The sequence below is a fragment of the Watersipora subatra genome, chromosome 2 (genome assembly GCF_963576615.1).
Source record: "Watersipora subatra chromosome 2, tzWatSuba1.1, whole genome shotgun sequence".
NCBI lineage: Eukaryota > Metazoa > Bryozoa > Gymnolaemata > Cheilostomatida > Watersiporidae > Watersipora > Watersipora subatra.
Genome location: NC_088709.1, coordinates 63850422 through 63876560, shown reverse-complemented (window position 1 = coordinate 63876560; position 26139 = coordinate 63850422). Strand labels below are relative to the sequence as shown.

At 34.7% G+C, this 26139-nt stretch overlaps 1 protein-coding gene across 1 annotated transcript in view; it reads left to right on the top strand.

Moving 5' to 3' along the window:
- The first annotated feature begins 724 nt into the window (after positions 1 to 724).
- LOC137388443 (paramyosin-like) overlaps positions 725 to 26139 on the top strand; it is a 30629-nt gene continuing 5214 nt past the window's right edge. The window contains exons 1-9 of the mRNA XM_068074928.1: positions 725 to 761; positions 1305 to 1609; positions 1772 to 2071; positions 2297 to 2441; positions 17025 to 17232; positions 19350 to 19464; positions 19847 to 19901; positions 21800 to 23659; positions 24934 to 25203. Of these exons, the coding sequence (XP_067931029.1) occupies positions 725 to 761; positions 1305 to 1609; positions 1772 to 2071; positions 2297 to 2441; positions 17025 to 17232; positions 19350 to 19464; positions 19847 to 19901; positions 21800 to 23659; positions 24934 to 25203 (3295 nt within the window). The remainder of the gene's footprint in view (positions 762 to 1304; positions 1610 to 1771; positions 2072 to 2296; positions 2442 to 17024; positions 17233 to 19349; positions 19465 to 19846; positions 19902 to 21799; positions 23660 to 24933; positions 25204 to 26139) is intronic.

The following is a 26139-nucleotide window of genomic DNA, read 5'->3' as shown; positions in this document are numbered from 1 at the left end:
TGAATTATGACTCATGATGCATGTGTAGTCTATGTATATAACGCAGTAATATTGCATTTTTAGATAAGCCTAATATGTCACAATGCATGTAGTTTTGTACGGTATATTATAAGGATATTTTTATATACGTCAAAAGAATTTGAATTTTCACAGAGTTGAAAGAGCCACAACAAAATTTGCAAAACGCCGCATGCGGCTCTAGAGCCGCGCTTTGCCCAGCCCTGCCCTAGATGATATACATGTAACTAGTAGATGACATACATACCAGTAACCATAGGTAGAGTTTCATGTAACAACTAAGATGATATACATGACAGGAATCATAGGTAGAGTATTATACCATAGCTTAGAAGATATACATGTATCTTCTAGCAATAAACTATCAGAAAAAAATTAATCGATGAGATTACGTTAGAGAACCTGGATGATATGAGTAGTAACATAAGCCATTTAAGCACAGTCATACTACATTATTTGTAGTCATATTGTTGTCTAGGATATCTAGACGTAATTATCTCAGCCATAAAACAAATGTTGACTCACGTCGATACATCGCTGTAGTACGCTGATGAGTCATTCGACTCATGGCTGGATTTGGGGTATTTCCTCTCATCATCATGGTTACACCTTTTCGAGTTTGTTTTTCCTATTCTCGTTCTTACTTTACTGCACACCCTTGTCAAGCTACTAGATTGTTTCTCCATGTTAAAGCTTCAGCACCAGCATGTCTTTATCAACACTTTTGAACATCAGAGATATAAGTAAATTGTCTAGAACATAGGCTTATCTACTGTGTATTAACCATGTCTGTTTCTCTTTGCCCCACGAGTCAATACATAATAAAATTAATTTTTTACAAACTTGACTGTTTGTTCTATGATCTACTATTCGAGACATAATATAATTTTAATATACAATTCCTCTATTCTGCCTATTTCAGAAATTAATATTTTTCTTCTGAACATTTTAATTGCGATCAAGTTTTGGTAATTTTAGTCTTGAAATATCTTGGCAGTCAGACCACCTCAAACATAAAAAAATGGCAAATGATAAAAAAATACCATTTTTTATGAGGTCTATTAATACTTTGTGCAAGTTCATTTTTAGAAAGCATCAACTTAAGAAAAAAATTACTTTGAAATGGATTTGAACTTGCATCTTTCAGTTTGATGGAGCAACACTTTACCATCTGCCTCAATCAACCGCATTGCTGCATTATGAACAATTGTGCAGGTAGTTACAACTAAACAATTTCTCACAGTGTACAGGACTGCAAGGTTACTAGTTCAGCCATCTGTTCGAAGCTACAGTTAGAGTTGGAGAGCTACAGTTAGAGGTTGGAGAGCTACAGTTAGAGGTTGGGGAGTTACAGTTAGAGGTTGGAGAGCTACAGTTAGTGGTTGGAGAGCTACAGTTAGAGGTTGGAGAGCTACAGTTAGTGGTTGGAGAGCTACAGTTAGAGGTTGGAGAGCTACAGTTAGAGGTTGGGGAGCTACAGTTAGTGGTTGGGGAGCTACAGTTAGAGGTTGGAGAGTTACAGTTAGAGGTTGTGGAGCTACAGTTAGAGGTTGGAGAGCTACAGTTAGAGGTTGGGGAGTTACAGTTAGAGGTTGGGAAACTACAGTTATAGGTTGTGGAGTTACAGTTAGAGGTTGTGGAGCTACAGTTAGAGGTTGGGAAACTACAGTTATAGGTTGTGGAGCTACAGTTAGAGGTTGTGGAGCTACAGTTAGAGGTTGGGAAACTACAGTTATAGGTTGTGGAGTTACAGTTAGAGGTTGGAGAGCTACAGTTAGAGGTTGTGGAGCTACAGTTAGAGGTTGTGGAGCTACAGTTAGAGGTTGTGGAGCTACAGTTAGAGGTTGTGGAGCTACAGTTAGAGGTTGGAGAGTTACAGTTAGAGGTTGTGGAGCTACAGTTAGAGGTTGGAGAGCTACAGTTAGAGGTTGGGGAGTTACAGTTAGAGGTTGGGAAACTACAGTTAGAGGTTGTGGAGCTACAGTTAGAGGTTGTGGAGCTACAGTTAGAGGTTGTGGAGCTACAGTTAGAGGTTGTGGAGCTACAGTTAGAGGTTGGGAAACTACAGTTATAGGTTGTGGAGTTACAGTTAGAGGTTGGCAAGCTACAGTTAGAGGTTGGGGAGCTACAGTTAGATGTTGGGAAACTACAGTTAGAGGTTGTGGAGCTACAGTTAGAGGTTGTGGAGCTACAGTTAGAGGTTGTGGAGCTACAGTTAGAGGTTGGGAAACTACAGTTATAGGTTGTGGAGTTACAGTTATAGGTTGTGGAGTTACAGTTAGAGGTTGGGAAGCTACAGTTAGAGGTTGGAGAGCTACAGTTAGACATTTGGGAGCTACAGGAGGGAGGAGGGAGGGAAAGAGGGAGAGAGAAAGAGAGAAAGAGAAAAAGAAAGGAAAAGAGAGAAAGAGAGAGAAAGAGATGTGAAAAAATTAAATTCTTTTGAAACAGAAAAATGCTAAAAGTACATAACTTTTAGATAAACAGCAAAGAAAACCTAGTTCAAGTACAAAGAACTTCTCACACATGACCAATAGGAGGCAAGAATAGAAAATGAAATCATTGCTTTGCATGACAAAAATTTATATCTTGCTACATAATAAGGGTTTAGAAAATGGGTGGAGCTAAAACCCCAGGCTGCCACACATACACTGTCACCATAGGCTACAACAATAGGGCATGTACTTACTATTTATTGTGTTTTTCATGTTTTAGCAACTATTTTTTTGTTATGTAAGGCATTTAAAAATTGCACAACTAGGCAGGCTAGCATAACTAGAAAGGCAAAGTTTCAACTAGTACCGCGGAATTTGTTCGGATTTTACTCAACATAAACCACTATGGCATTCAATTTTAGCGCTGACTCCTTTAAACAGATGTATTTCCATTCCTTAAAACTACTGCAATCTATGAACTGTCATTATAAACTGTCTATAAGCCTTAAAACGTAACATGTAAAGGAACCATCATATTCCTGCCATTCTGTGACTCGGCCCTGTTGGAAGTCTTGGCACTTTATTTATTGCCACTAGCTCTGTGTATTTACAATAAAAGTAGCGATAATATGATGCACATGTTTGTGAATAATACAGTCAGAGTACAAACACAAGTATAGAACATGAGTCCGTCTACTCTGCCTGTCCATATCTGAGTGTCGCCTTATAGACCAATAGGCTCCTCCCTTTCCTTGCTCGGTTGGATGACAGCTGGCTGGCAGCGCACTCGGAGAACATGCTCTTTGTGGCTGGTTGTCTTTTATGATGGCTTCACCACTTTCACCACTTGTAAAAGATTTTTAAAAAGTTTTTACCTAAATGTTTTCAAGGTTAATAAAAATATTTTTTCATAGCCAAATTTAAAAGCTATGCTAAAAGTTTTCAAATAGTGAAAACAACACAACAATTGATCAAGAAAAATGGTAAACATTAAAGATTCTATTTACCTTTGATTGCTGTGAATGTCTTATATATGTAGGTATATTATTTTGGCATCTCACAATCCTATCTCCCAGGGTCTACTGAAATAAAATTTAATAGCCATTTATACTGATTTTATGAGGTAATTTTTGCCCTTTATTTGCTTTTTGATTCTTGTATGGCATAATTTGGAAACCATAAATGGTATCCTATTTTTCCAATAATTTCCAACCTTTATTGACGGCAATAACTTGGTTTAAAACAGAAATTTCTGTTTTAAACAATGCTATTGCTGTCAATAAAGTAAGAAATATATAAATATATATTTTGTATTGTAGTTATTACATTTTTACATTTATTACACAACTAGGTGAGCCACCCGATGTTGCCCGTGTAATAGAAGAGTCTTCGGACAGAAAATTGATTTGTATTTAACATATAACAACATTTGCCATTATAACTTTCAAAGTATATATCCTGAGAAAAGTGTGTCATGTAGTTGAAATAAATTAAGTGAAAAATAAAAACAATGGTAAAGGTTTTAAAACTTTGTCAAACAAATGTACCTTTCAAGTCAGTAGCCTAGCATATTGCCAATGGAAAACTCCACTAAGCTAGTTAATAAGGTTAGGCTTTCAATGACGGTAAGCCATGACTTTGAGTCTGTATTGTTGTCCAGCTCAGCTGTTCTAATAATAGCTATAGTCGGATTTCCAACAGACGGAATTCCAACACACGGACTTTGAGAAATATATATATAGATGAGTTCAATAGTCAATAGTCAATAGTCAGTAGTCAATCAATAGTCAATAGTTGTTCTCCAACCAATCAACCAGCTCAAAGCAATTACAAATTTTGTGCCAGTTTTTTACAGAGTAAATTATTTACATTAGAAAAGTTTTACTGACATGGGTGACAAATGAGAGCCATACAGTAGAAGAACAATACACAAATTTTGGTTTGATTTGACAAAATTTGACAATACAAATTCTTTTGCCCCGAAGAAAGTAAAACAGAGCAAATTATTCTTGACTTGAAGGAGCCATTTTTAGAGTGTCAACTCACTTTTTTCATCGAAATGTCTCACAGGAAAAGCAACAGGCGGAGTTGAGTGATGAATGTGCACAAGTGATCAAAGAAAAAAAATCAAATAACATTCTAGACACTGCCAGATCTTTCTTATGTTGGAAATATTTTGGTTTATGATACTTGCAACATAAAAATTTGCTTAGTCATATCTATAATTGTATTTACAATTTACGACTCATTGTTAAGAAAATCAAGCCCCTTTATTTATTACTTTAGTATTAAGCTCGCCGATGCTCGGACTTCTTTCGTTTTCAACGCAAATTGTTTTATGACAAAAATCTTTGAACATGTTCATTGTGGACAATTGTTCCAAGACATGTAAAGATAGATTCATGAGTTTCTAATTAGTTTTTAATTCAAAAATTGCCAATCGCGTCTAATCGCGTTCAATTGGGTCCAATTGCGTTCAATCACGTTCAATTGAACTAGATTGCAATCTAGTTCTAACTAACTCAAATTTAGCTCAAATTTTGTTGCTGGGTTTCTGGCACACATGTAATTGATGAGTCATTTTGATGTTACAGGAATAAGCTATGAGCTTATAGTATGTGCTAGCAGTAAGAACGGGATTTCTTTCGTGACAAAAATCCACAAATGTGTTCATTAAAGGCGATTGTCTTTAATGTATATGAAAACGAATTTTTAAGTTTCTAACCAGATAGTCCATGACACATTTACATGTAAAAGGAAAGTTCTAAGGCTACCAATTAATCCTGCCACTACTTGAAGTAGAACTACTTTTACAGATTAAATAAGCCGTAGTGAGTCTCATCTTATAACTCTTTCCTCGCGTGTCACGGGACATTCACTCTTATTATAGTAAATATTATACCACTACCTCTGAAGGTGGTTCGAGTAGTGCAGTTAGTAGAGTGTTAGTCGACCAACCTCCCTGTCATGTGATCAAAATGTGTATAGAGCAGGTATTTATGGAGCTCTTTAATCACCACTTATACTATCTCTTCAGTATGAAGGTAACATGCAAGATCGAAAGGCCAGAATTTTATAATATATGTGTAGATTATTCCATAAATCCATAAACTTTAATTTATTTCAAACACTAAAATAGCACACTAAATGGATTTTTTACGTGAAAAAAACTGCTAGACTGAAGAGCTGTTGGTGAAGCAACTTTTAAAGTGATAACCAGCTATCACTCTCTATGTAAAACATATAAAACATGACAAATGGTGTTATTAAAGCTATTATACTAAAGATTAACCTACAACTTTGAAATGTGTTTAAGTGGTGCAGTTGGTAAAGTACTGATCTTCCATGGTGCATGTCAAAGGATCAAAACATATCCAGAGCAATATGTTATCAAGTTCTGGAATTAATGTTTATATTACATGTATATTACCTCCAGGGCAACATTTTTATACTATATTACAAGATCGGAGCTTTATACACATACATAGAGAAATCAAATATACTTGGTAATATACATACAGTGAAACATGGATAACTCAAACTTCACGGGACCGAGCGAAAGTGTTTGAGTTATCAGAGCGTTCAAGTTATCAGAGTACAGTCACAAGAGAATGTATTTATCAGTAGATACATATACAAACTACATGTATATATAAAACTAAAGTATAGGTTGTTTGTTGTAAGTTAAAGGGCATCTGATGTGGAGTTTTAAAGTATTTATCAGAAAGTATAGATATTTTTATACACTTGTGATTTGTGTGTTGTTTTAGGTGATGTGACTGCCAGAACTTTTTCAGATTAAAATTGGCAAAACCTAATCGTGGTTAAAATGCTCAGAAGACATTTTTTCTTCTGAGTGTTTTACTCAAGATCAATTTTGCCAATTTTAATCTTAAAATGTCTTGTCAGTCACATCACTTAAAACTGCAAACAAATCTCAGCCCAATAGAAAAATATCTATTCTTTCTGATAATTTTTAAAACTGGACATAAGTAAACATTTATGACCAATGCAAAAAGCATGCTTTACATCTGATCAGTTGTTTCATTTAAAAAACTTATCGAGTGTAGTCTGTGACAAGGTATTGTTTTGACAAAGATCAACAGTGTGACTTATTGTAGAAATAGATTTTAAACAGTTATTATAGTCCTTAAAAACTTATTAGCCTTTTCTAACAAAATTGGCCCATCGATAGGTACGCCTTCACTACGCACTTGTCTGAACCAAGTCAATAATACACCATCCAATTCATCGTGCGACGTTGAATGATCTCTTAAGGTAGGGCCACACGTATCGTGTAATTTCAACCAAATCTGGGAAATTCCATTCGTACGAAATTTCTGACCTGCCACACGGAGTTTCCCCACCACGGATTCGTACGAAGCTAACTTTCAACTAGCCAAGCAGAACGCGGTAATAAATTGAAGCCGATTCCATTTCAATCATTTGCGTCAGACGTAGAAGAAAACGACCTTCAACATTCAACTAACCTTTTCAACCGACCAATCAAACAACGATTCGTAGGAATTTCTGACGTTTCGTCCAATTCAGGATTCGTTCATCGTGCGCAACCAACGATGGATGAATTCTTCCAAATGTCAATTCGCACGAATCGTTTCGTCCAAATTTCGCCGATTTCGTGAAAATTTTGTCTCGTGTGGCCCTACCTTTAGCCTTGATGAATTTTGGTCACATAACAATCTTATTCTTTCTTTTTGTTTAATCCATGTTGACATTGTACTTTTTGGAAGATTTTCTCTTTTTGATAATGCTGATAGCTTTTGTCCTGCGTCGATTTCCTCGAGTACTTTAAGTTTGTCAGAAGGTTTCTACGCTTTTCTTTACTTGCGTGATGCCATCGTAAAGCGGATGTCTGTTGTAGCGGACACCAAGCCACGAGCCTATTTGAGACATTTTACCTTTATGTATCCGCATATAATCACTGTTACAATATGTTTTTTGCATGCTGTGTCTATCTTTATTAAATTTTTATCGTTAATACCTTCCAACGTTTATAGCTTGGCCGTAACTAAGCAAACGTCTTAGCGACCCTATTAATCATTTTTATACGATTTCTTTTTCGGTTCCATTATACGGTACGGGGAAAATTATACGTACATTATACGCGTACTAAAAGCGCTTTCGTTAAGAAAGCAGAGTAGTCTCAGCTCCGCGACTAGTGGAAACTCCTTCGAAATAAATTGAACGGAAACCGTTTGTGAATTCGGCAAAAAACTGTTCGAGTTAGCGGTGCCGAGGTCGAGTTATATAAAGCCATTTATCATTGCATGAGAACGGACCAAGCAAATCCATTCGAGTTAACCATGTGTTCGCTATATCCAAGGGCGAGTTATCCATGTTTCACTGTATTAGCAAAGAGCAGAAATTACCACATTGGTAATTTCTGCTTTACCAAATTGGCAAATGTAAAAGAACCTCCTTTTCATACATCTATTAAACAGTGACTAGTATGTGCAAGGGAACATAACTCTAGGAACAGATTTTTATGTAACATTTCGCTCTTAGTTTAATTAATCACTATTGCGTGATTAGTATAAACGTTACTTGTATTACGGAGGGAGGATGCTGTGCCTCAATACTTTGAGGTTACTGAGCCACAAACACTAAGTTTGGGTGTAATTCCCAGTAAAACCAACCTCAAAGCCCTCTAGCTCAAAAATGAAGTTGAATTCATATGTAAGCTAGACGCCGATTTTTTATGCAGCATTCTCTCCGCTAGGACCATCTCAGACATTGACATGTTTTAAATTTGAAGCAGAAAGAGCTCTAGTGAAAGAAGTCTTTGGTATATACAAACCTTTGTTTGTCCTCTGGTATTACATAAAACTTGTGTGCCCGTTTAGAACATTAGCTATCATTATGACAATTAGCACATTGACAGTTTAGTGTGTTGTGAGAGCTGCCAGGTCTGTAACAAAAGCATAGCCAATAACTATTCTCAACTAATGACAAAGATAAATTAGGGCAGTTGTTAGCATGTTGGATTAACAAGCTGAAAGCTGTGAGTTCAATTCCAGTACGATGTAATCTTTTCGCTCAGTCATCAACCATAGATTTGGACAGATGAAAAAACTGACTTGTTATAAAAAAAACTGACTTAGCTCTTGTTATAGTAAATACTGCACAGCTCTTGAATATTTTGGAAAAAAACATTAAGCTGAACGTATTGAGTCAACATTTTTTTGTCCTAGTAGACTTCTTAATTAATCTTTTCAGCATTCATTCAACCACCGAAGGTGCTGATGATATGTAGGTATTAACTCTATTTACACTGATCACTGTGGTTTAAAGCAAATCAGACCATGAGACAACAAACAAAACCAATATAGTAAAGTAAATTATGTGTATCGAAAATAAAGCTATTTCTGCATAACTTTGTTCTATAATATAAACTGGAAAGGTGTTGGTGTCTGATATAAGGTGTAATGGTTTTTTTGGAGAAATAGGAATGTTTTGTTAGAAAGAAGGGCTTGAACAAATGCTATGTCCAAATGAATATGCTTGATTTTTTATCTATATTCAGAATGTGTTGAGTTTTCTCTGTAAAGGCTGATAATTACCACCGGAAATGTAATGACGTTTGTAGCAAGTACCAACTGAAGTTGGTCAGACAAGTAAAGTTTCCACATTTTACATTAAAATAAGATTCATGAGAATGCATTACCTTACATGTGAGTCTTATGAGAGGTCTAGTGATTTATTTAATATAAAAACGTTAGATACGTTTGTTTCTTACTCTAGTGCAGTGCTTCTTAACTCCTTAACTTTAATGACTTGCAGAATTGTTTGTACCATACAGGACACCACTTTAGAAGCCGCTTGATGCGTCATTAAAAAAGTGGTATTGCATGTTTTAAACCAGGAGTAGGCAACCTATAAACCAGCAACTTATAATTTTTGTCATAAAATTTAGACAAAACGGCATATCATCTGACTGATTTTATCTGATCAATTGACCAATCTGCAGTCAGCTCAAAACTGGAAATATGAAAATATGATTGTTTAATTCAATACTTTTATATTTAAGATAGATGTGCCGAAGATGCTACAAATATTTCATCTCAATGAGACGGAGTCCTCATTTAATAGTAAAAGTAGTAAAAATTGAGTTTGCTGATTCAAATGGTGACTATCATTTTGTTGTAACTAATATTTTTAGGGAAAGTAGAGTAGAGAGAAATATTTCACTGCAAGTTTTAGATGTTCTTTAATGTCGAAATTTTAAAAATAGGAAATATTACTTTTATTTACACCTGTTATAACTTGTTCATGTTGTAGAAAAAAATAAACTGATCACTCTCATTTTTTTTTTGTGGCAATTGGATCAATACTTTTCTAGTTATGGTAAAAAGTCGGCCCATATACGAAGTCGCAAAATTTTTAAAAATTAATTAGGTCTCAGCTAAAAAGAAATGTAAGAAAAAAGCTATCCTTATTTTATGTGCGTGTACCGAACCCTTTTTTATTGAAAACTAAAATAACACTTATTATAGTCAAGACATCGATATACACGTTTTATTGGTGCACAAAATGAACTGTGCATTAATATCATTGTATTCAAAGAGCAAAACCAACACAATTCATGAACTCACAACAAATTACGTATCTTTTCGTAAGGACATGACCTTTTAAATCAGTGTGACTTCTGCTGTTGCTTTTGAGAGACTTCTACCGAACCCATGAGACTGACTCGCTAAACCCCTAGAGTTTGATCAAACCTTGGTTAAGAACTGCTGTTCTAGTGGTATTGGATGCGCCATGAAAAAGGAGAGGTATTGAGTTCAAATCCTGCTTAAGGACAATATTTTGCACTGGCAATTACATTGTGGGCCAAAATATTTTGCTAGGCCTTTTATTTTTATTTTTCTAGGCTTTTTATTTGGTAGGTACAGTTTTTATAGAAAAAGTTGAAAAATTTGCTAGAGTAAAGTTTTTGTATGTTCACAGTTCATAGTCTTCTAGGCAAGTTGCCTTAACATTTCCCCATGTAACATGTAGTGTGGTACTGCTTGCAATCCTTTCACTAGTAGCTAGCAGTTTTGGTATGCTGCACTTTTGGCAAATAAGACGTAGTGACAATAAATGCCCACAAGTTTAGAATGACTCACCAATCTTTTCTTGTTACCTAAGTACCTCACGATGTGGAAAATAGTAATATCTCATGTTAGTAAAATGTCAATTATGTCTCTATGTTTAAACGTCTCTAGTAAAATGTCTCTTTTACTAGCGTATCACTTTCAGCTGATAATGTAGACCCAGCTTAAAGCTATAGAATGACAAAAGAAGATTTTTTTCCTTTCATTTTACTGCCCAACCACTAATAAGACTCTAGGGCTAAAAATGAGCAGATACTTGGTACATACTTTTATCAATAGTTTAACAAGTTTTCTTTGGCATCATTTAATATACTGCAAAAGAATGGTTTGAAACTGCAAGAATGAATATACACCGTTTGACGTCATTTTACGGGAATATTTAAAGCACAACATGTATTTGTTCAAATTAGTATGTCTAAATTAATATGAATTCTTCAAAGCTCTTTGAATCATTAAGGTAGAGATCTTTAAAAATGATTGTTGAATAACTTAAGGGTGTAAATAATTTAAATCAAGTTTTAAGTAGATTTAAAAACCCAATCTTTTAAACACTTTTAAACATTCACAAGGTTGTTCTCCAAAGCAACGATGAAGATTTAGTGGTGCATACATGGCAGAAGATTTGCACCAACTACTTATAATAACATATGCAGGACGTATGTATCTTTAGAGTTGGTAAGTAAAGCGTTATCTAATAGCTAAAACAGTCAAGGTATTACTAAAAACTTGCGAAAAGTTAGAGCATTAGCTGCTATGATAACAATTACACAACCCTATACTTCAAAAAAACTTGAGTTCTTCGGTCAGAGCTGCGCGTTGTATTACTAACAACTACTGGCCTCTGTTCTGTGTGATGGTTTTAAATGTGGTGGTGTCTATTCCTAATTTTTAATGCCTTGTTTGACGTTTTTCCCGGTGTGATCTTGCGGGCTTATCGGGACATTTTCATCGAACGCTCATACTCACTCATTGCTTGCCGTACTTGTGTTTCCCCAGGTAGGTGCATAGTGTGGCCATGTAGACGTAGCTTTTTCTGTGTGATTTCTTTGCTCTATAGTCTTTGTTTGGTTTTATTGTACAAATTTGCAGAGCTTGTCTTTCTTGGCCATCGAACATCAATCATGTTTCTTGCCATTCATCAGTAAAAGCCTTCAATAATGCTTGATATATTTTTTGGTGACAGTCCTCTTCTCGCCATTGTCTAGAAAATACAATGGCGAGACGTGAACTGTCACATAGACTGTCACATAGATAGTCACCAAACGCTTATACATTCCAAAGCGATGTATCCGAATTGGAAGTTCATGAGTGTACCCATAGTTCTGAAACAAAACGCACAGTTGAGTTTAAAGCCTGATTTCCATACGACAGCGCAATGATCGTGCGCGGCCCAGTGATCGTACGCAATGCATTTCTTGGGCTGCGATGCAGTGTTTCCATATCGCGCGTAGGTGCCATGCTTGCATTGGACAGGGTGGGTAATTTCTTTACTTTTTCGTAGGAGAGACTGATTTCTTCGGAAAAACAGTCCTTCATTGCGATTTTACGCTGTCATATGAAAACCAGTCTTACTCTTTCATACGGGAGTCCGATTTCTTCGGATAACAGCCCTCGGTTTGAATTTTGGAATAGGTTGAAAAGGTCGAGTGATGTATTGTAAGATACATCATCGTGCGCACTCGTCGCAAGGATTCATTCTGTTGGATCCTTGCAATCAGCGTTCGCACATCGTGCGATCGTCGTGTGTTGATGTTTCCATATCACAGCCGGCCTACGCGCCTTGCACGTGTCGCAGTTGCGCGCCTTGCGCTGTCATATGGAAACCAGGCTTAACAAGCAACAGCTTGACTGTATGTCAACCTGACTTTAGGTCATTTTGACACAGAGTCAGATTGGCATACAGTCAAGTGTCAGGTTGACATACAGTCAAGTGTCAGCTTGACTTGACACTTGACATTAAGTATCAAGTCAGAATGCATACAAGTAGTTTTTTCAATGTTGAAACACAGCTGATTTCAAACCGGGATCATGCATTACTCCTGGCATGCCGCCATGACCTAGGGGTTTAGTCTCAGAAGAAAATGTAGGTTTTATTCCTGGGTAGAAAAAGCGAGTGCTTAACCTTGAATTGTTGCCTCTACCTATATGACAGCACAAAATAGTTCTTTGTGACTACACCAAAGAGAGGACTCTTTATTGAAAAAAGCAAATAGAGTTTCTAATTTGTGTGTGAGATGTAATAAATGAAAGCATCTGATCCCCCAGCCAATTCGAAAAGGTCATTGACAACTTTTAATAAAATTGGTTTTTTTCTAAGTTTTAGCTCAATGATGACCTATCCATGTCAAGTGGTGTTATTTTGTTATTGTAAAAAAAATAATTTTACAGTAACTAACTTGTTCTAGCTTGACTAAAACTATGATTGAACCAAAATACTCTTTAGGATATATAGACAGCAAAAATTCAGAAAAAAACTTTCTACAGAAATTGCTTAGAAAAGAATTTTTGCTTTGTGGTTAAAAAATAATGATCTAAGAATGACAAAATACTAAACTCTTTATTATTATGTACGTGTGTAGTCACAAAGAATTAGTCTACTTCTTTTAACAACAAGGAATTTCAGTGCTCTGAGTGATTCCAAGATTGTAACCAAAAAAGCAAATTGTAACTGATATCGCATTTCAAAATTGCTTTGTAACTTTATCGCTTGTTTGGAACTGTTCTGTGACCTTATTGGCTTTCTATAACTATTCTGTGACCTCATTGGTTACTTATAGCTGATTTGCACTTAGGATGTACTTTGTTTAAAACTGCTATTGGACTTATTTTTTGTGTATACAGTATATGTTAAGTTTCGTTTGATTGGCTTCTGATAATTTTAGTAGTTTAATAGGCTGTTTAAACATGCTTCACAGTTTGATTGGCTAGCCATAATTGTTTTGTGACCATTAAATACCACTTTTAACCTGTTCCCTGGCTGTTTGTAGATATTTAGCGAGTTGCAAAATGAGAAAAAATGAATCTGTGAGACTTAGTAATCCATACAACAATAGGCGCCAGGTGGCAAAATCTGCTCTCTCATCAGCAGGTACTGTCATATGTATTTTGAATTCTATATCTATCAGACAATCTTAGTTGTCAGTTCCTTCTTTTTGCTATTCAAAAGTTACTATGATTGGTCAATTATTTATCCTTGATACTCAGGAGCTAATGTTATCAATCAATTTTTTCAATACTCAAAGGCTTCTGCTATAGACTGATCTATTCTTCTTTAAACTCAGAAGCTGCTCTAATTGGTCAATTTGTTTTGCCTGACATTCAAAAGCTGCTGCTACTGGTCAAGCCTTTTTTTGATATTCTGAAGCCATTGTGATTGGTCAATTATTTACTTTTGACACTCAGAAACTACCGTTAGTAGTTAATTGCATCTTTTTCATATAAGATATCTATTGATATTAATTTTTATAACAGATCATGTTATAGGCCAATTATTTTTCTTTGATACATAACGCATATATTTAATAGTTAATTCTTTCTTCTTAGCAATTGCCATTCAGCGCTGTTGTTGAAAATTGCTCTGCTAAGGTAACAAATTTAAGAATTTGTACCCATTGTAATTATTATTAAATGGATCAAGACTGTTATTACTAAATATTATATATTTAGTATTATATATTAATATACATGTACTATATTAATATGTATAATACTATATACAATTAATATTATATAATATAACATAATTATAATATAAAAATGTTATATTATTATAAAAATATAATTAATATTATATAATATTAATTAATTATATATATCTTATAATTATATAATTATATATTAATATATATAATTAATATATATTAATTATTAATATGCTATAATATATTATAAATATTATAGAACATTATTACCAAATGTTATCAATACGCAGCTGTTAATAACAACAACACTTGACTTTTAGCACAAATTCTAGTGCAAAGAGAAATGCTTCAAAAAATTTCTACGACCTTTTATTTTAAACTAGTACCCTGGCAGGTTAGTGTACTGCAAATGATCATCAGATCTGACAATGAAGCAATGAGCATAAGTATATGTGCAATAGTTCAATACCCCTGAATGAGGAATGAATGGTGCAGGTGGTAGTGCACCAGCTGATGAAGGAGAATGTTGTGGGTTCAAATCCTGCATAATACAATCTCTTTCTTAACCCTCAGCTGTGGCTTTGGAGAGGTGGATGGACAAAGGTCTTATTATGGCAAAAACTAGTAGAATGCCCGGCGTTGCACGGGTATTAAAAAACAGCTGATACAACAGTGGCAGGTAATGTAGTTGCCTGCCAATTGCCATTAAGGGCCCTGCTGCTTGCCATGTGCCACAACTTGCTGGCCCTGGGACATTGCCAATGGCTAATTTGAGTAAGATAATACTTTGAGTACTTACTATAACAAGAGCCGTGAGAGCAGGCTTTAGTGATGTTGTGCCGTAACATAATGCTATGCGTATTTTAACCTAGATAACCACTCATATTGCCCAATGAATCCATCAATCTCACGTAGCTTAAAGAATAACTGCCACGAACAGCTTTCCTTGTTTTTTCTATGTAAATCAGACACACTGATTTCGATTTTGTAATCAAAATAAAGATTGGTCCACTAACTTTCAAAGTCATTTTTGTTTATGGAGGCTCTTGTACAGCGGTTCAACATCGGTGTCGCAAATGACACAATCGACACAACAAGCCCCGCCCATAAATATGTGACGTAACCTAGCTTTTTAGCGGCGGAAGTTGAGGATGTTTAGTCCGATCTAGAATTATAGAGATGGGTTTTTAAAGCCCATTATTCTTTAAACTCAGCCTTCAAAATAATCTCAGATTTTTCGGAAAGGTAAATAAGCTATTTAACATTGCTTGTAGCTTGTTACAGGATGTTTAATAGGCTGAAATGAGCTCAAAAAATGCGATAACAACACTAGCTTGTAATAAAATCGCGCTTTTTAGTGGCTAGCAAGCTGGACTGTCAAGTAGTAGACAAGTCCCACAAGGCACCTACTCTGATAAGTAGCTCCTGCCCCTCAATATAACGCTAAAACACAGCTGCTGCAGTTCCAAAGCTGCTCCAAAGCAGTAACAACATCTCAACTTTCAGTAATCATACAATATATACGAAAAATTTTGTTTGTGCAATTTAATAATATAAATTAAATTTTGTATTCTCTATTTTATTATTCATTTTATATTGTTTACTCATTTATATTATTTAGTACCAACTTTTGGGCATTACAGAGCTATGGTATGTTATCTCCATGCATCTGGGTTCCCTCTTCAACTTCTTTTAAAAACTTGTCAATATTTTGTGACAGCGAAAGCTAATGATTATTTTAGAAAAATAAAGCAAAATTAATTTTTAGTTGTCAGTAATGAAAGAGTTTAAGGGACCTGCATGTCTTTTGCAGCAATGCCATTGGCTGCTTGTACGAAGTTTATTTAAGCCTTGCCAAGGTTTTTAGAATGTTTTATATGTGCAGTAGGGTCTTCACTGACCTTCCCCTATAAAATCATAACAATATTTAAGTTTGAGAGCGACAGTAGCAATTAACTGCCGGTACTAATAGTCAAAAGCAATGAGAAAATCCCTTTCAAAATAATATTATATCAGCTTTTATTATCAAATTCAACCGTCAGAAATATACATGCAAAGCCTTCAGTTGCTATTTTAGAAGATTCTAGAAAGTTCTAGTCTTGGAATGTTAAGTGATCTGCAAAACACTCAACATGTATAGAGTAGTTGAAATATGAGTTGACCAAATTATCTAGAGTCAACACACAAAGCAGAGAAGATAACTCCTTTAATCAATATTCTCAGTTGATTGAACCTTTGTCATGTACTTATCACATGGACTTTGGCTGCATCTGCTATAATTATGCATATCTGGTCACTATAATTAAGCTCACATCTATAATAGAGATTATTCAACAAATAAAAATAGCTCAAGTTCCTTACTTGTTCGAAACTTTGTAAAGATTTACAATAAATATTTGATTTAATATTTATTGTAAAAAGTTTTCTTCACACATGAATCTGCATTGTACCCCGGCTCGCCAACCACTGCAATGGATAATTATGCGCATAGTAATTACTCATGACGATCTCTCACAGTGCACAGAGCTGCCAAACGTACTAGCGCGTATAATACCCAGTAAGGCGGATGATTGGTGCGCGTGGTTGTGTACTGTTTGGTTATGCCAAAGGTTGCAGGTTTTAATCCTGTGCGAATCAATCCTTTTTCTCAACCCCCTTTTGTGGCTTTAGGCTGTTATTGTAGTCAAGAGGATTTAGCCAGATGCCAATAAAACCTTAGGAATTAGAAACGGGAGTTGTCTTCTCTTAGATAATAACTAATAATAATAACGTTCTTCTTGCTCGGTAATAAGATAAGTTCTTATAATTTTTAGCCTACTCAGCTTCAAAGGAAGCAATAGCAAAAGAATCTATTACTAGTCAACAAAAGCTTGGCGGTCCAAAAGTTGTTTTACTACCCAACAAGCATCAGAGAGGTCTCCCGCCTTCCAAGTATTCAAAACATCCGACTAAAGCTTCCCAGAAACCTCAGCACCATGATCTTCTATTTAAAAAGAAGCCTGGTAGAGCTGAAGCACGCAGGTACAACTAAAAATACCGACCTATGTTCTAATAAACATTAGGGTGATTGTTGAAAGCAGACAACTCCCATAAGCAATTTGTGACGGTAAGGTTGTTCTTGAAAATGCTTCTTTCCTAACAAGTATGCAATTGTTCCTTATGAACAGACAACTCTACCTTACATTATTGCAACTTTAAGCGTTTTATTCTGATTAAAAAAAGTTATTTAACGATAGTTTGAAAAAGTAGCCTAGGTCAAACTTGTGCAGAGTTGGTCCAAACCGATATGCGAATAGCCAATCAAGCATTGAATTAAATTCTGGTTAATTTAAACACATTAAACCAACTTCATCATTGAACAGACCGATACTTGTTAAACTATAAATAACTCTATAGATTACTAAATTATGAAGCATAGATAGCTGTATAAATGACTGAACCATGAAAACATCTATGGCTCGCTGAAACATGAACAACTCTATAAATTGCGATAACATAAAAAATTCAATGAATTGCCAAACTACATAGGCCTACTGTTCAATAGATTAAAAAGTCAAAAATAATTCTATGAAATGCTAAACCATAATTGGTAAACCAGTGAAAGCTCTATAAATTACTTAGCTATGTGAGATATTCAAGGATTAAAAAAAGTTGATAGCTCTATGGATTCCTAGACAATACAAAAGATTCAAGAATTAGTAAAAAGTGTATAGCTCTATGGATTCCTAGACTATACAGAAGATTCAAGAATTAGTAAACAGTGTATAGCTTTATAGATAGAAGTTCAATAATTTGCCCAACTACATACTACTCAATAGATTAACATGTCAAAAATAGTTCTTCGAAATGCTAAACCATAATTGGTAAACCATTAATAAATCTAGATTACTATAGATTACTCAGCTATGTAAGATATTTAAAGGTTGACTTGCAACAAAATTTACATTACAGTTGTTTGGTATCAAAAGATTCACCATGTCTTACTCTGTTGTGTTGTAGGTGCCACATATGTGGAAATGTGATTAAAAGCTCTTAAAAGCTCAAAAACGAAAAGCTGCCGTAGATTGGAATATCTTTATTTCTCTGACGTAGTCATGAAGTTTGGTTATCGTCTTGTCACGTGATGTTCTCACGTGAATTGAAAGGGCAAAATAAAACTTATCGTAGCACTAATTTATGACAAACACTTCGGGCTTTGCCGAAGACCCCGTATCAAATATAGATGCTCGCTACTTTACAGTTTGGTTTCGGTTTGGTCTAATCAGCAAGTCGTAATTTGATCATGTGACCCAATACTTCGCAAATAATTTTTGCAGCACTTTTCGATTATCACAAATGACCAACAGGCTCGTCATAATTATTAGACAATGATATTTACTCCTTCAAGCTAAGGCTGATAAATTAAACGAATTTTTACAGTAAGTTATAAGATATCACTGCTAAAAGTGATAACATTACAATGACGATACAATAGACGCGTAAGAACAATAGACATGGTTTTATTGAATGCGTGAAGTATATTTGTGAAAATATTTCGACGAATGAGGTTGCATGAAAGTGTAAACAGAAACCATCCTGTAACAACTATGTCCCATTTGAGCTGTTTTGGAAAGCGAATCCAAACTACGGCGGTCTCGTGTGGCTGCGATTAACTGTTCGTTTTTGAGCTTTTAAGAGCTTGTAATCACATTTCCACATATTTGGCATTTACAACACAACAGAGTAAGACATGGTTAATTTTTTGATAACAAATAACTGTAATGTGAATTTTGTTGCAAGTCAACCTTTAAAGATTAGTAAAAAGTTTATAGCTCTATGGATTACTAGACTATAAAAGAGATTCAATAATTAATAAATTATTGATAACTTTTTAGATTACTAGACTATATACAAGAAGTTCAAGAGTTAGTAAACAGTTTATAGCTCTATGGATTCCTAAGCTTATGCAAAAAGCTTAGGAAATTATAAACCATAGACAGCGGTGTACATTGCTGATCAATAAATAACTCTGAAAAACTCCAAAATCGGAGTAGCTCTATGAATTGCCATGAGTAAATTCTCTGGCTATTTATCATATACATGTATACCATAATCTTGGTAGAAAGTTGAAAACTATCCAAACCAATTGTTGTTGACAGATCTTCAACTAATCCAATGAAAGCCAACCTAGGTTTCAATGGTTGGACAACTCCAGGTCTAAAAAGAAGTGAAAATGGAGAAGGGGTGGAAGGGCTACAATTGATTCACACTCCGGTTAGTAAATACTATTAGGGTCTAAAATTGCTATTTGTAAAAATGTTACAAATAATGAAGGTGAAGATTATAATTTTGGTGAGCAGAAGCAATGAAGAGCGATAGTCATATGTCTTCTCTTTTTATTTTCCTTCTCAAAGTTTTTGTATTAATTTTATCTGTATTTATGTTATCATCAACGTTGTTGTCATTACTGTAGTTTTCATTGGCATTATTCTATACGTTGTCCTTTATAACTATTTTTTCTATGTGTTTTTAACATCGATGTAAAAAGATTTACATTAAAACTATAAAGTAGATTTAGCTGATGTTAATCTATTATTTGTCAAATTGAATTCTTGTTTAAGAAATTGCATAGCTGTTGCAATTCTCAACTTTACAGAAACCATCAAGTTCAGAAGGAAAGGCAAACAACTCCTCGGTGTTGTCTCTCAGCGGTAAGTTGTTCCACAGGCAAGATAATTGAGAAAATGTGATTTGATAAACATGTCCATCATAGAATAGATTCTGCCTTAAAATAACACAAAGACTTCAATGTTATGTAATATATAATATAATATGTTATATAATATAAATATGATATATTTACAAAACCTTCAGTATTTTTTATTAAAGAAAGTGATTAATTCATTTCATCTTCTTAAAAACAAAATTTATCATTTTATACTACTATTTAATGCCAAATAGCAATGCAGAAGATATACTAAAAACTTGATTGTGGTTTTAAATTCTAAAATATTATTCTTTTTCTTCTAAACTTTAAGTAGCTTTTAAATACATTTTATTTAAATATCAATTAAAAAGTATGTCAAATTTACAAAAAAGAACCTCCATCGATAAATCCTACTTTGTCATTGTGTGTCTGTCTGTTAGTCTGGCATGCCTTTCCACACTTTTTTTGTCAATTTCTTTCAAACTTCATACACATATGCTCCAATTCTTTCACCAGGTTGCCAAAAATATTTGGTTTCAAACTCCATCTGGTTTCTGAGAATCAGCCTCTCATACGCTCACATAATGAGAAACTCCAGAATTCGCGATCAAAGACAATGGCGAACTCTCCAAGAATTTGCCATTGTCTTTGATCCATGAATGCGTCAAAGACAATTGTCATCAATGAATGCATTCATGAATTGTTGCCATGGCAGCAGTATAGCAATGTGTAATGAAAATCTACAGTGGTGATCGCAATTATGGGATCACTTGAAATAAACACATTTTTTGTTGTTAACTCATATATTGTTCTGTCAGTATTTTGTGAATTATGACAATATGCACATCAATGGAAAGCTCAAAATTTAGTGGATAAGAATTTTATGTAAAACTAACTGATATTTGCTTTATTAGTTTGATTTTGGTACAATATGCCATTTTCGGCATAAAGCGGCAAAAAAATTCAAAACAAATGTTCTATTAAATTTGTAGTAAACACAACTTAATTTTACATAATTTTAGAACATAGCTCTATAAAAGTAAGTTGGTGGTGTTTTTAAGTTCCCTTAGAGTAGTTCTAGCATCCTTCTATTTGGTAGGGCACCATAAGACTAGACTGACCTGATAAGATATAATGGGTGCCCATTAAACAGATTGTGTTACTAGAGTGTACCTTTAGTGGTAGACAGAATGTCTAGTGAGTTTGCTTTTCAAATATGTATAATATGTATGATCTGAGATTATAGGGAAAGGAAGTTTATGCCATAAATGAAAAATATTATTATGAAATTACCAGGCAATCCGATAGATGTGATCACTACTGTACACGAATGGTGCAGGCGTAAATTAAATATGAAAAGGAATCTTGGCAATGCTAGGCCTAAAACTTGTTTGAAATTAATTAAGTTTTACCATAATAAAGCTGCCGAGTTCAGCTTTTTATATTAAGTAGACTATATTCATGCTTGTATGAATGTTAGCACAAAATCATGAGAGCCACTGAAGATTATAATATTGAAAGTTTTGGTTGAGAAAAGCAGCTAAAGTAACTAAAACTAGAATCTTCAACGAATAGTTTTGGTAATGATCACAAATGCAAGCTGACAGTTTAGTGAACAATTTATTACTAGCTAATTCTGCACTCACTCTATATTTTCACAAATAGTTGATTTTCTCATGCTCGGAAATTAACAAATAAAATTATGTGACAGATTTAAGTTTTCTGAGTTTTATTGTAACTATCGGGCAATTTTTTTATTTATTTTTATTTATAAATATTTTACAAAACTTTTTTTGCTTCTGTTATAATACACACACTTTGTAAGCCTTGATTCGAAAGTTGTTGTGAGTTTGCACTTGAAAAACAGACAGAAAAGATGAAAATTTGTCACTTTATTTGTAGATGAGCCAGCAATGAACAGCTCACCAATGAATACAGTTCAACGAACAACAAGACTCGACTATTCTGGTGGTATCAAACGAAGACATAGCAATGAGCGATCTATCCCATCATTCCTTGCAATGATGTATGCTGCCAAGAAGTCAAATACTTCCCTACAGTATCCTGAAAGTACTCCCAACTTATACAAATTTTCATCAAGTAGCCAAAACGCTTTCTACCCTTTTGCACATTCTGAGAATTCTTGTCTGAGTACACCAAAAAACCCGTGTGAATGTAGATGCGACTCTAAACCGAATATGAACAAGATGGCCTCAAGGGAACAGTTTAATGTAACAGGAACTAACTACGATAATCTCAGAGATGAGATTCAAAAAAGAAGGAATTCATCCCTTAGCGAGTTTGAGACAACGCTTAAAGCCAATTTCGCAGATGTCAAAAAGCAGCATGCAAATATAGAATGTGCTTTAAAAAACCGTCGATCAACTATAGAAGAGGAAGTAGACAAAAAAGCACACAGCTCGAAGCTTTCAGACCACGCACTAAAAATTTCTGACAACGAACTGAAAAGTTTTGACTACGAACCAAAAAGTTCTGAAGCACTTGCCAAAGAACTTAGGCAAAAAATCGATTTACGCAATAGAAGTTTAGCATCTCTTTACAAAGAGCTAGCAGAGATTACAAAAGCTGAAGATAATAATCAGCTTGCCCGTCAAAAGATTGAGGAAAGATTAGCCAAACTTAATTCTGCTAATGAACCAATGTCCAAGGAATTTTTAGAAGAGACTATATCTTTTCTGTTTCCCAATAACATGGATATTAAGACATTTCTAATGACTGAAACAGAAAGCGCTACCTGGAATGAAGTTAAAGCTCTTCTCCATGAGACATTATTAAGAACCAACCGATTGCTTCTACAAGCACTGCTAAAAAAAGAAACAGAACATAAGGTATTGCTTGAAGCAGAATTGGAGCAAATCGATTCAATGTGCATATCCTATAGTCACAGCGTTAATCTGTGGACAGAGCTTTCAAAGATGATTGTAACAGCGAGTAAAAATATAGCTGACATTCAAACTGAACTAAGCAGCAGGCGTTGTGAAGAGGCTGCTGCCAAAGAGCGACGAAGGTCAATTCAAAGTCAACTGCACACAGATTACAAAGCTGGTCTAGGGGCAGAAATTTCTGATATGTGCAAAGAGTCGAAAGAAATTGTACCTGAAGACAAAAGTGAAACAGATGCCGAAGAAAAAGCTGTTGTCTTTAGACCAGATTCCAAAAATGCATCCGGAATTGATTTATCATCGACTAAATCGTTAGAATCAATCGTTTCTAATCAAATGGAACGAAACATGTCGCTTCATAGACAGACAGAGATGGAACAAGTCACCGAATTGGGTGTCCACCATTTAAGCAATTCTCCAAATAATCTTCTTTTACGTATCGGACGAAGTTACGTGCAAAAACCTAGCAATGATTCCTTTGTTAGCGCTTTAGGGCCAAATGATAACATGTCCGAGATAAGAATTTCATTTGATCCGGTTACAGATGAAGACGATTTATTAAATATAACAGAAACTAAACCACGCAGTTCCACAAATGGTCTAGAGAACCGAGAACAGAGCGAAGAAAAATCTGTAGACTTAGTCATATCTAGGGACATTGAAATAGAAAAAAATGTGTCTGAACAAAGTAGCGCACCGTTTAAAGCTGCAACAGATATGTCAAGGAGTGAAGAGCCCCTTCAGGAAAAGGAGCGCGACTCAATGTCTATTGAAAACAAAAATGCTGCTAAAACTATGCCTATCAAACAATATCAAACGCTTGATGGTTCCCTAACGATGCAACTGGAATATTTTGAAGGTATGACAACTCCCCTAAAACTAGTTGCAAATCAAATTGCTTAAAGGTTGACTTGCAACAAAATTCACATTACAGTTATTTGGTGTCAAAAGATTCACCATGTTTTACTATGCTGTGTTGTAGGTGCAAAATATGTGAAAATGTGATTAAAAGCTCTTAAAAACTCAAAAACGAACAGTTAATCGCAGCCATCACAAAAACGCCGTAGGTTGAAATCCCTTTTCAAAACTGTTCAAATGAGGCATATTTGAACACGATGGCTTCCGTTTACATTTTCATTGCAACCACATTCGTCGAAATATTTTCACAAATATACTTCACGCATTCAATAAAACCATGTCTATTGTTCTACACATCTGTTTCATCAGCATTGTAATGCTGTCACTTTGAGCATTGATACTTCAAAACCTACCGAAAAAATACGCTTAATTTGTTAACCTTACCTCGAAGGAGTGCATATCATCTTCTAATAAACATGACGAGCATGAAAATTGCTGAAAAAAATTTTTGCGCCGTTTTGCAGGAAGTATCGGTCACATGATCAGATTACGACTCGATGATTAGACCAAGCTGAAACAAAACTGTAAAGTAGCAAGCATCTATTTTGAATGGGCTTTTTGGTAGAACCCGAAGTGTTTGTCATAAACTAGTACTACGAGACATTTTTTATAGAGTCTTTTATTGATTTTTCATTTCAGGTGATAACTTCACGTGTAAAAAAAAACAAGTCGAGTTGAGTAAGTCTTCAAAGTAAAGGGATTCTAACCTACGGTGTTTTTGTGATGGCTGCGATTAGCTGTTCATTTTTGAGCTTTTAAGACCTTGTAATCACATTTCCACACATTTTGCACCTTCAACATAGCAGAGTGTGACATGCTGAACCTTTTGATACCAACTAGCTGTAATGTGATTTTTATTGCAAGTCAACGTTTAATAAATATATACAAAAGTTATTTATTTTTCTCAAAAAGCCTACAAAATTTAAGGCAAAAACTTGAATGTGTTTTTATTTTGGAATATTTTGCTAACTGTTTGTAAAGCTACAATCAATGCAAGAAAAGAACTAATTAAATTAATAAGAATACTATAATATAATATATAATAATATAATATAATATACCGTATAGTCATTTTAGTATTCATATATTTTCTTTATTAAGAAAAAATTTACCTAATGTTGGTAAAGTCGCAAAAATGACAGCATTCTTACAAAGCTAAGAGCGTACTGTTTTTGTTGCTTGTTATATTTATTGCATGTTTCTTCTTCTAAACAGAAGACGGAACGGAAATGCGTCAACCAGCACAGGTCACTGGTAAAGAATCAAAAAACGTCAACAGCATCTCAACAGAGAAAAATGACGCATCAACTAAAATTGAACTGCCTTCAATAGAAAGTAATACAAACGCTACGGCTGGGGACAACACCATCGCTGTGGTAGAAGATGCCATAACTCCAAACATTGTTACAGAAGCAACAACGAATGATATAACAGAAAACAGCATGGACACCGTAACGGAAGATGTAGCTGACAACAAAACGGGAGGTAATAAAAATATAAAACTAAAATAGAACATAAGATAGAATGTCGCTAAAGCTCAAAAGGTAGATAACTCCGAATCAGCAATCAGAAATCTCTTAAAGGTTGACTTGCAACAAAATTCACATTACAGTTATTTGATATCAAAAGATTCATCATGTCTTACTCTGTTGTGTTGTAGGTGCCAAATGTGTGGAAAAGTGATTACAAGCTCTTAAAAGCTCAAAAACGAAAAGCCGTCGTAGATTGGAATCTATTTATTTTTTTGACGTAGTCATGGTGGTTTGGTTATTGTCTTGTCACGTGATGTTCTCACGTAGATTGAAAGGCCAATAAAAAGCTCAATATAAACTTATCATAGCACTAGTTTATGACAAACACTTCGGGTTTTACCGAAGAATCCGTATGAAAATAGATGCTCGCTACTTTACAGTTTTGTTTCGGCTGGATCTAATCGGCACGCCGTAATCTGATCATGTGACCCAATACTTCGCAAATAATTTTTGCAGTACTTTTCAATTATCCCAGGTGACCAACAGGCTCGTCATGATTATCAGACAATGATATGTACTCCTTCAAGATAAGGTTAAAAAATTAAATGAATTTTTGCAGTAAGTTATAAGATATCACTGCTAAAAGTGACAGCATTTACAATGACGATAAAACAGACGCGTAAGAACAATGGACATGGTTTTATTGAATGCGTGAAGTATATTTGTGAAAATATTTCGGCGAATAAGGTTGCATGAAAGTGTAAACAGAAACCGTCTACCACAGCTACGTCAGATTTGAGCCATTTTGGAAGGAGAATCCAAACTACGGCGGTCTCGTGTGGCTGCGATTAACTGTTCGTTTTTGAGTTTTGAAGAGCTTGTATTCACATTTCCACATATTTGGCACCTACAACACAACAGAGTAAAACATGGTGAATCTTTTGATACC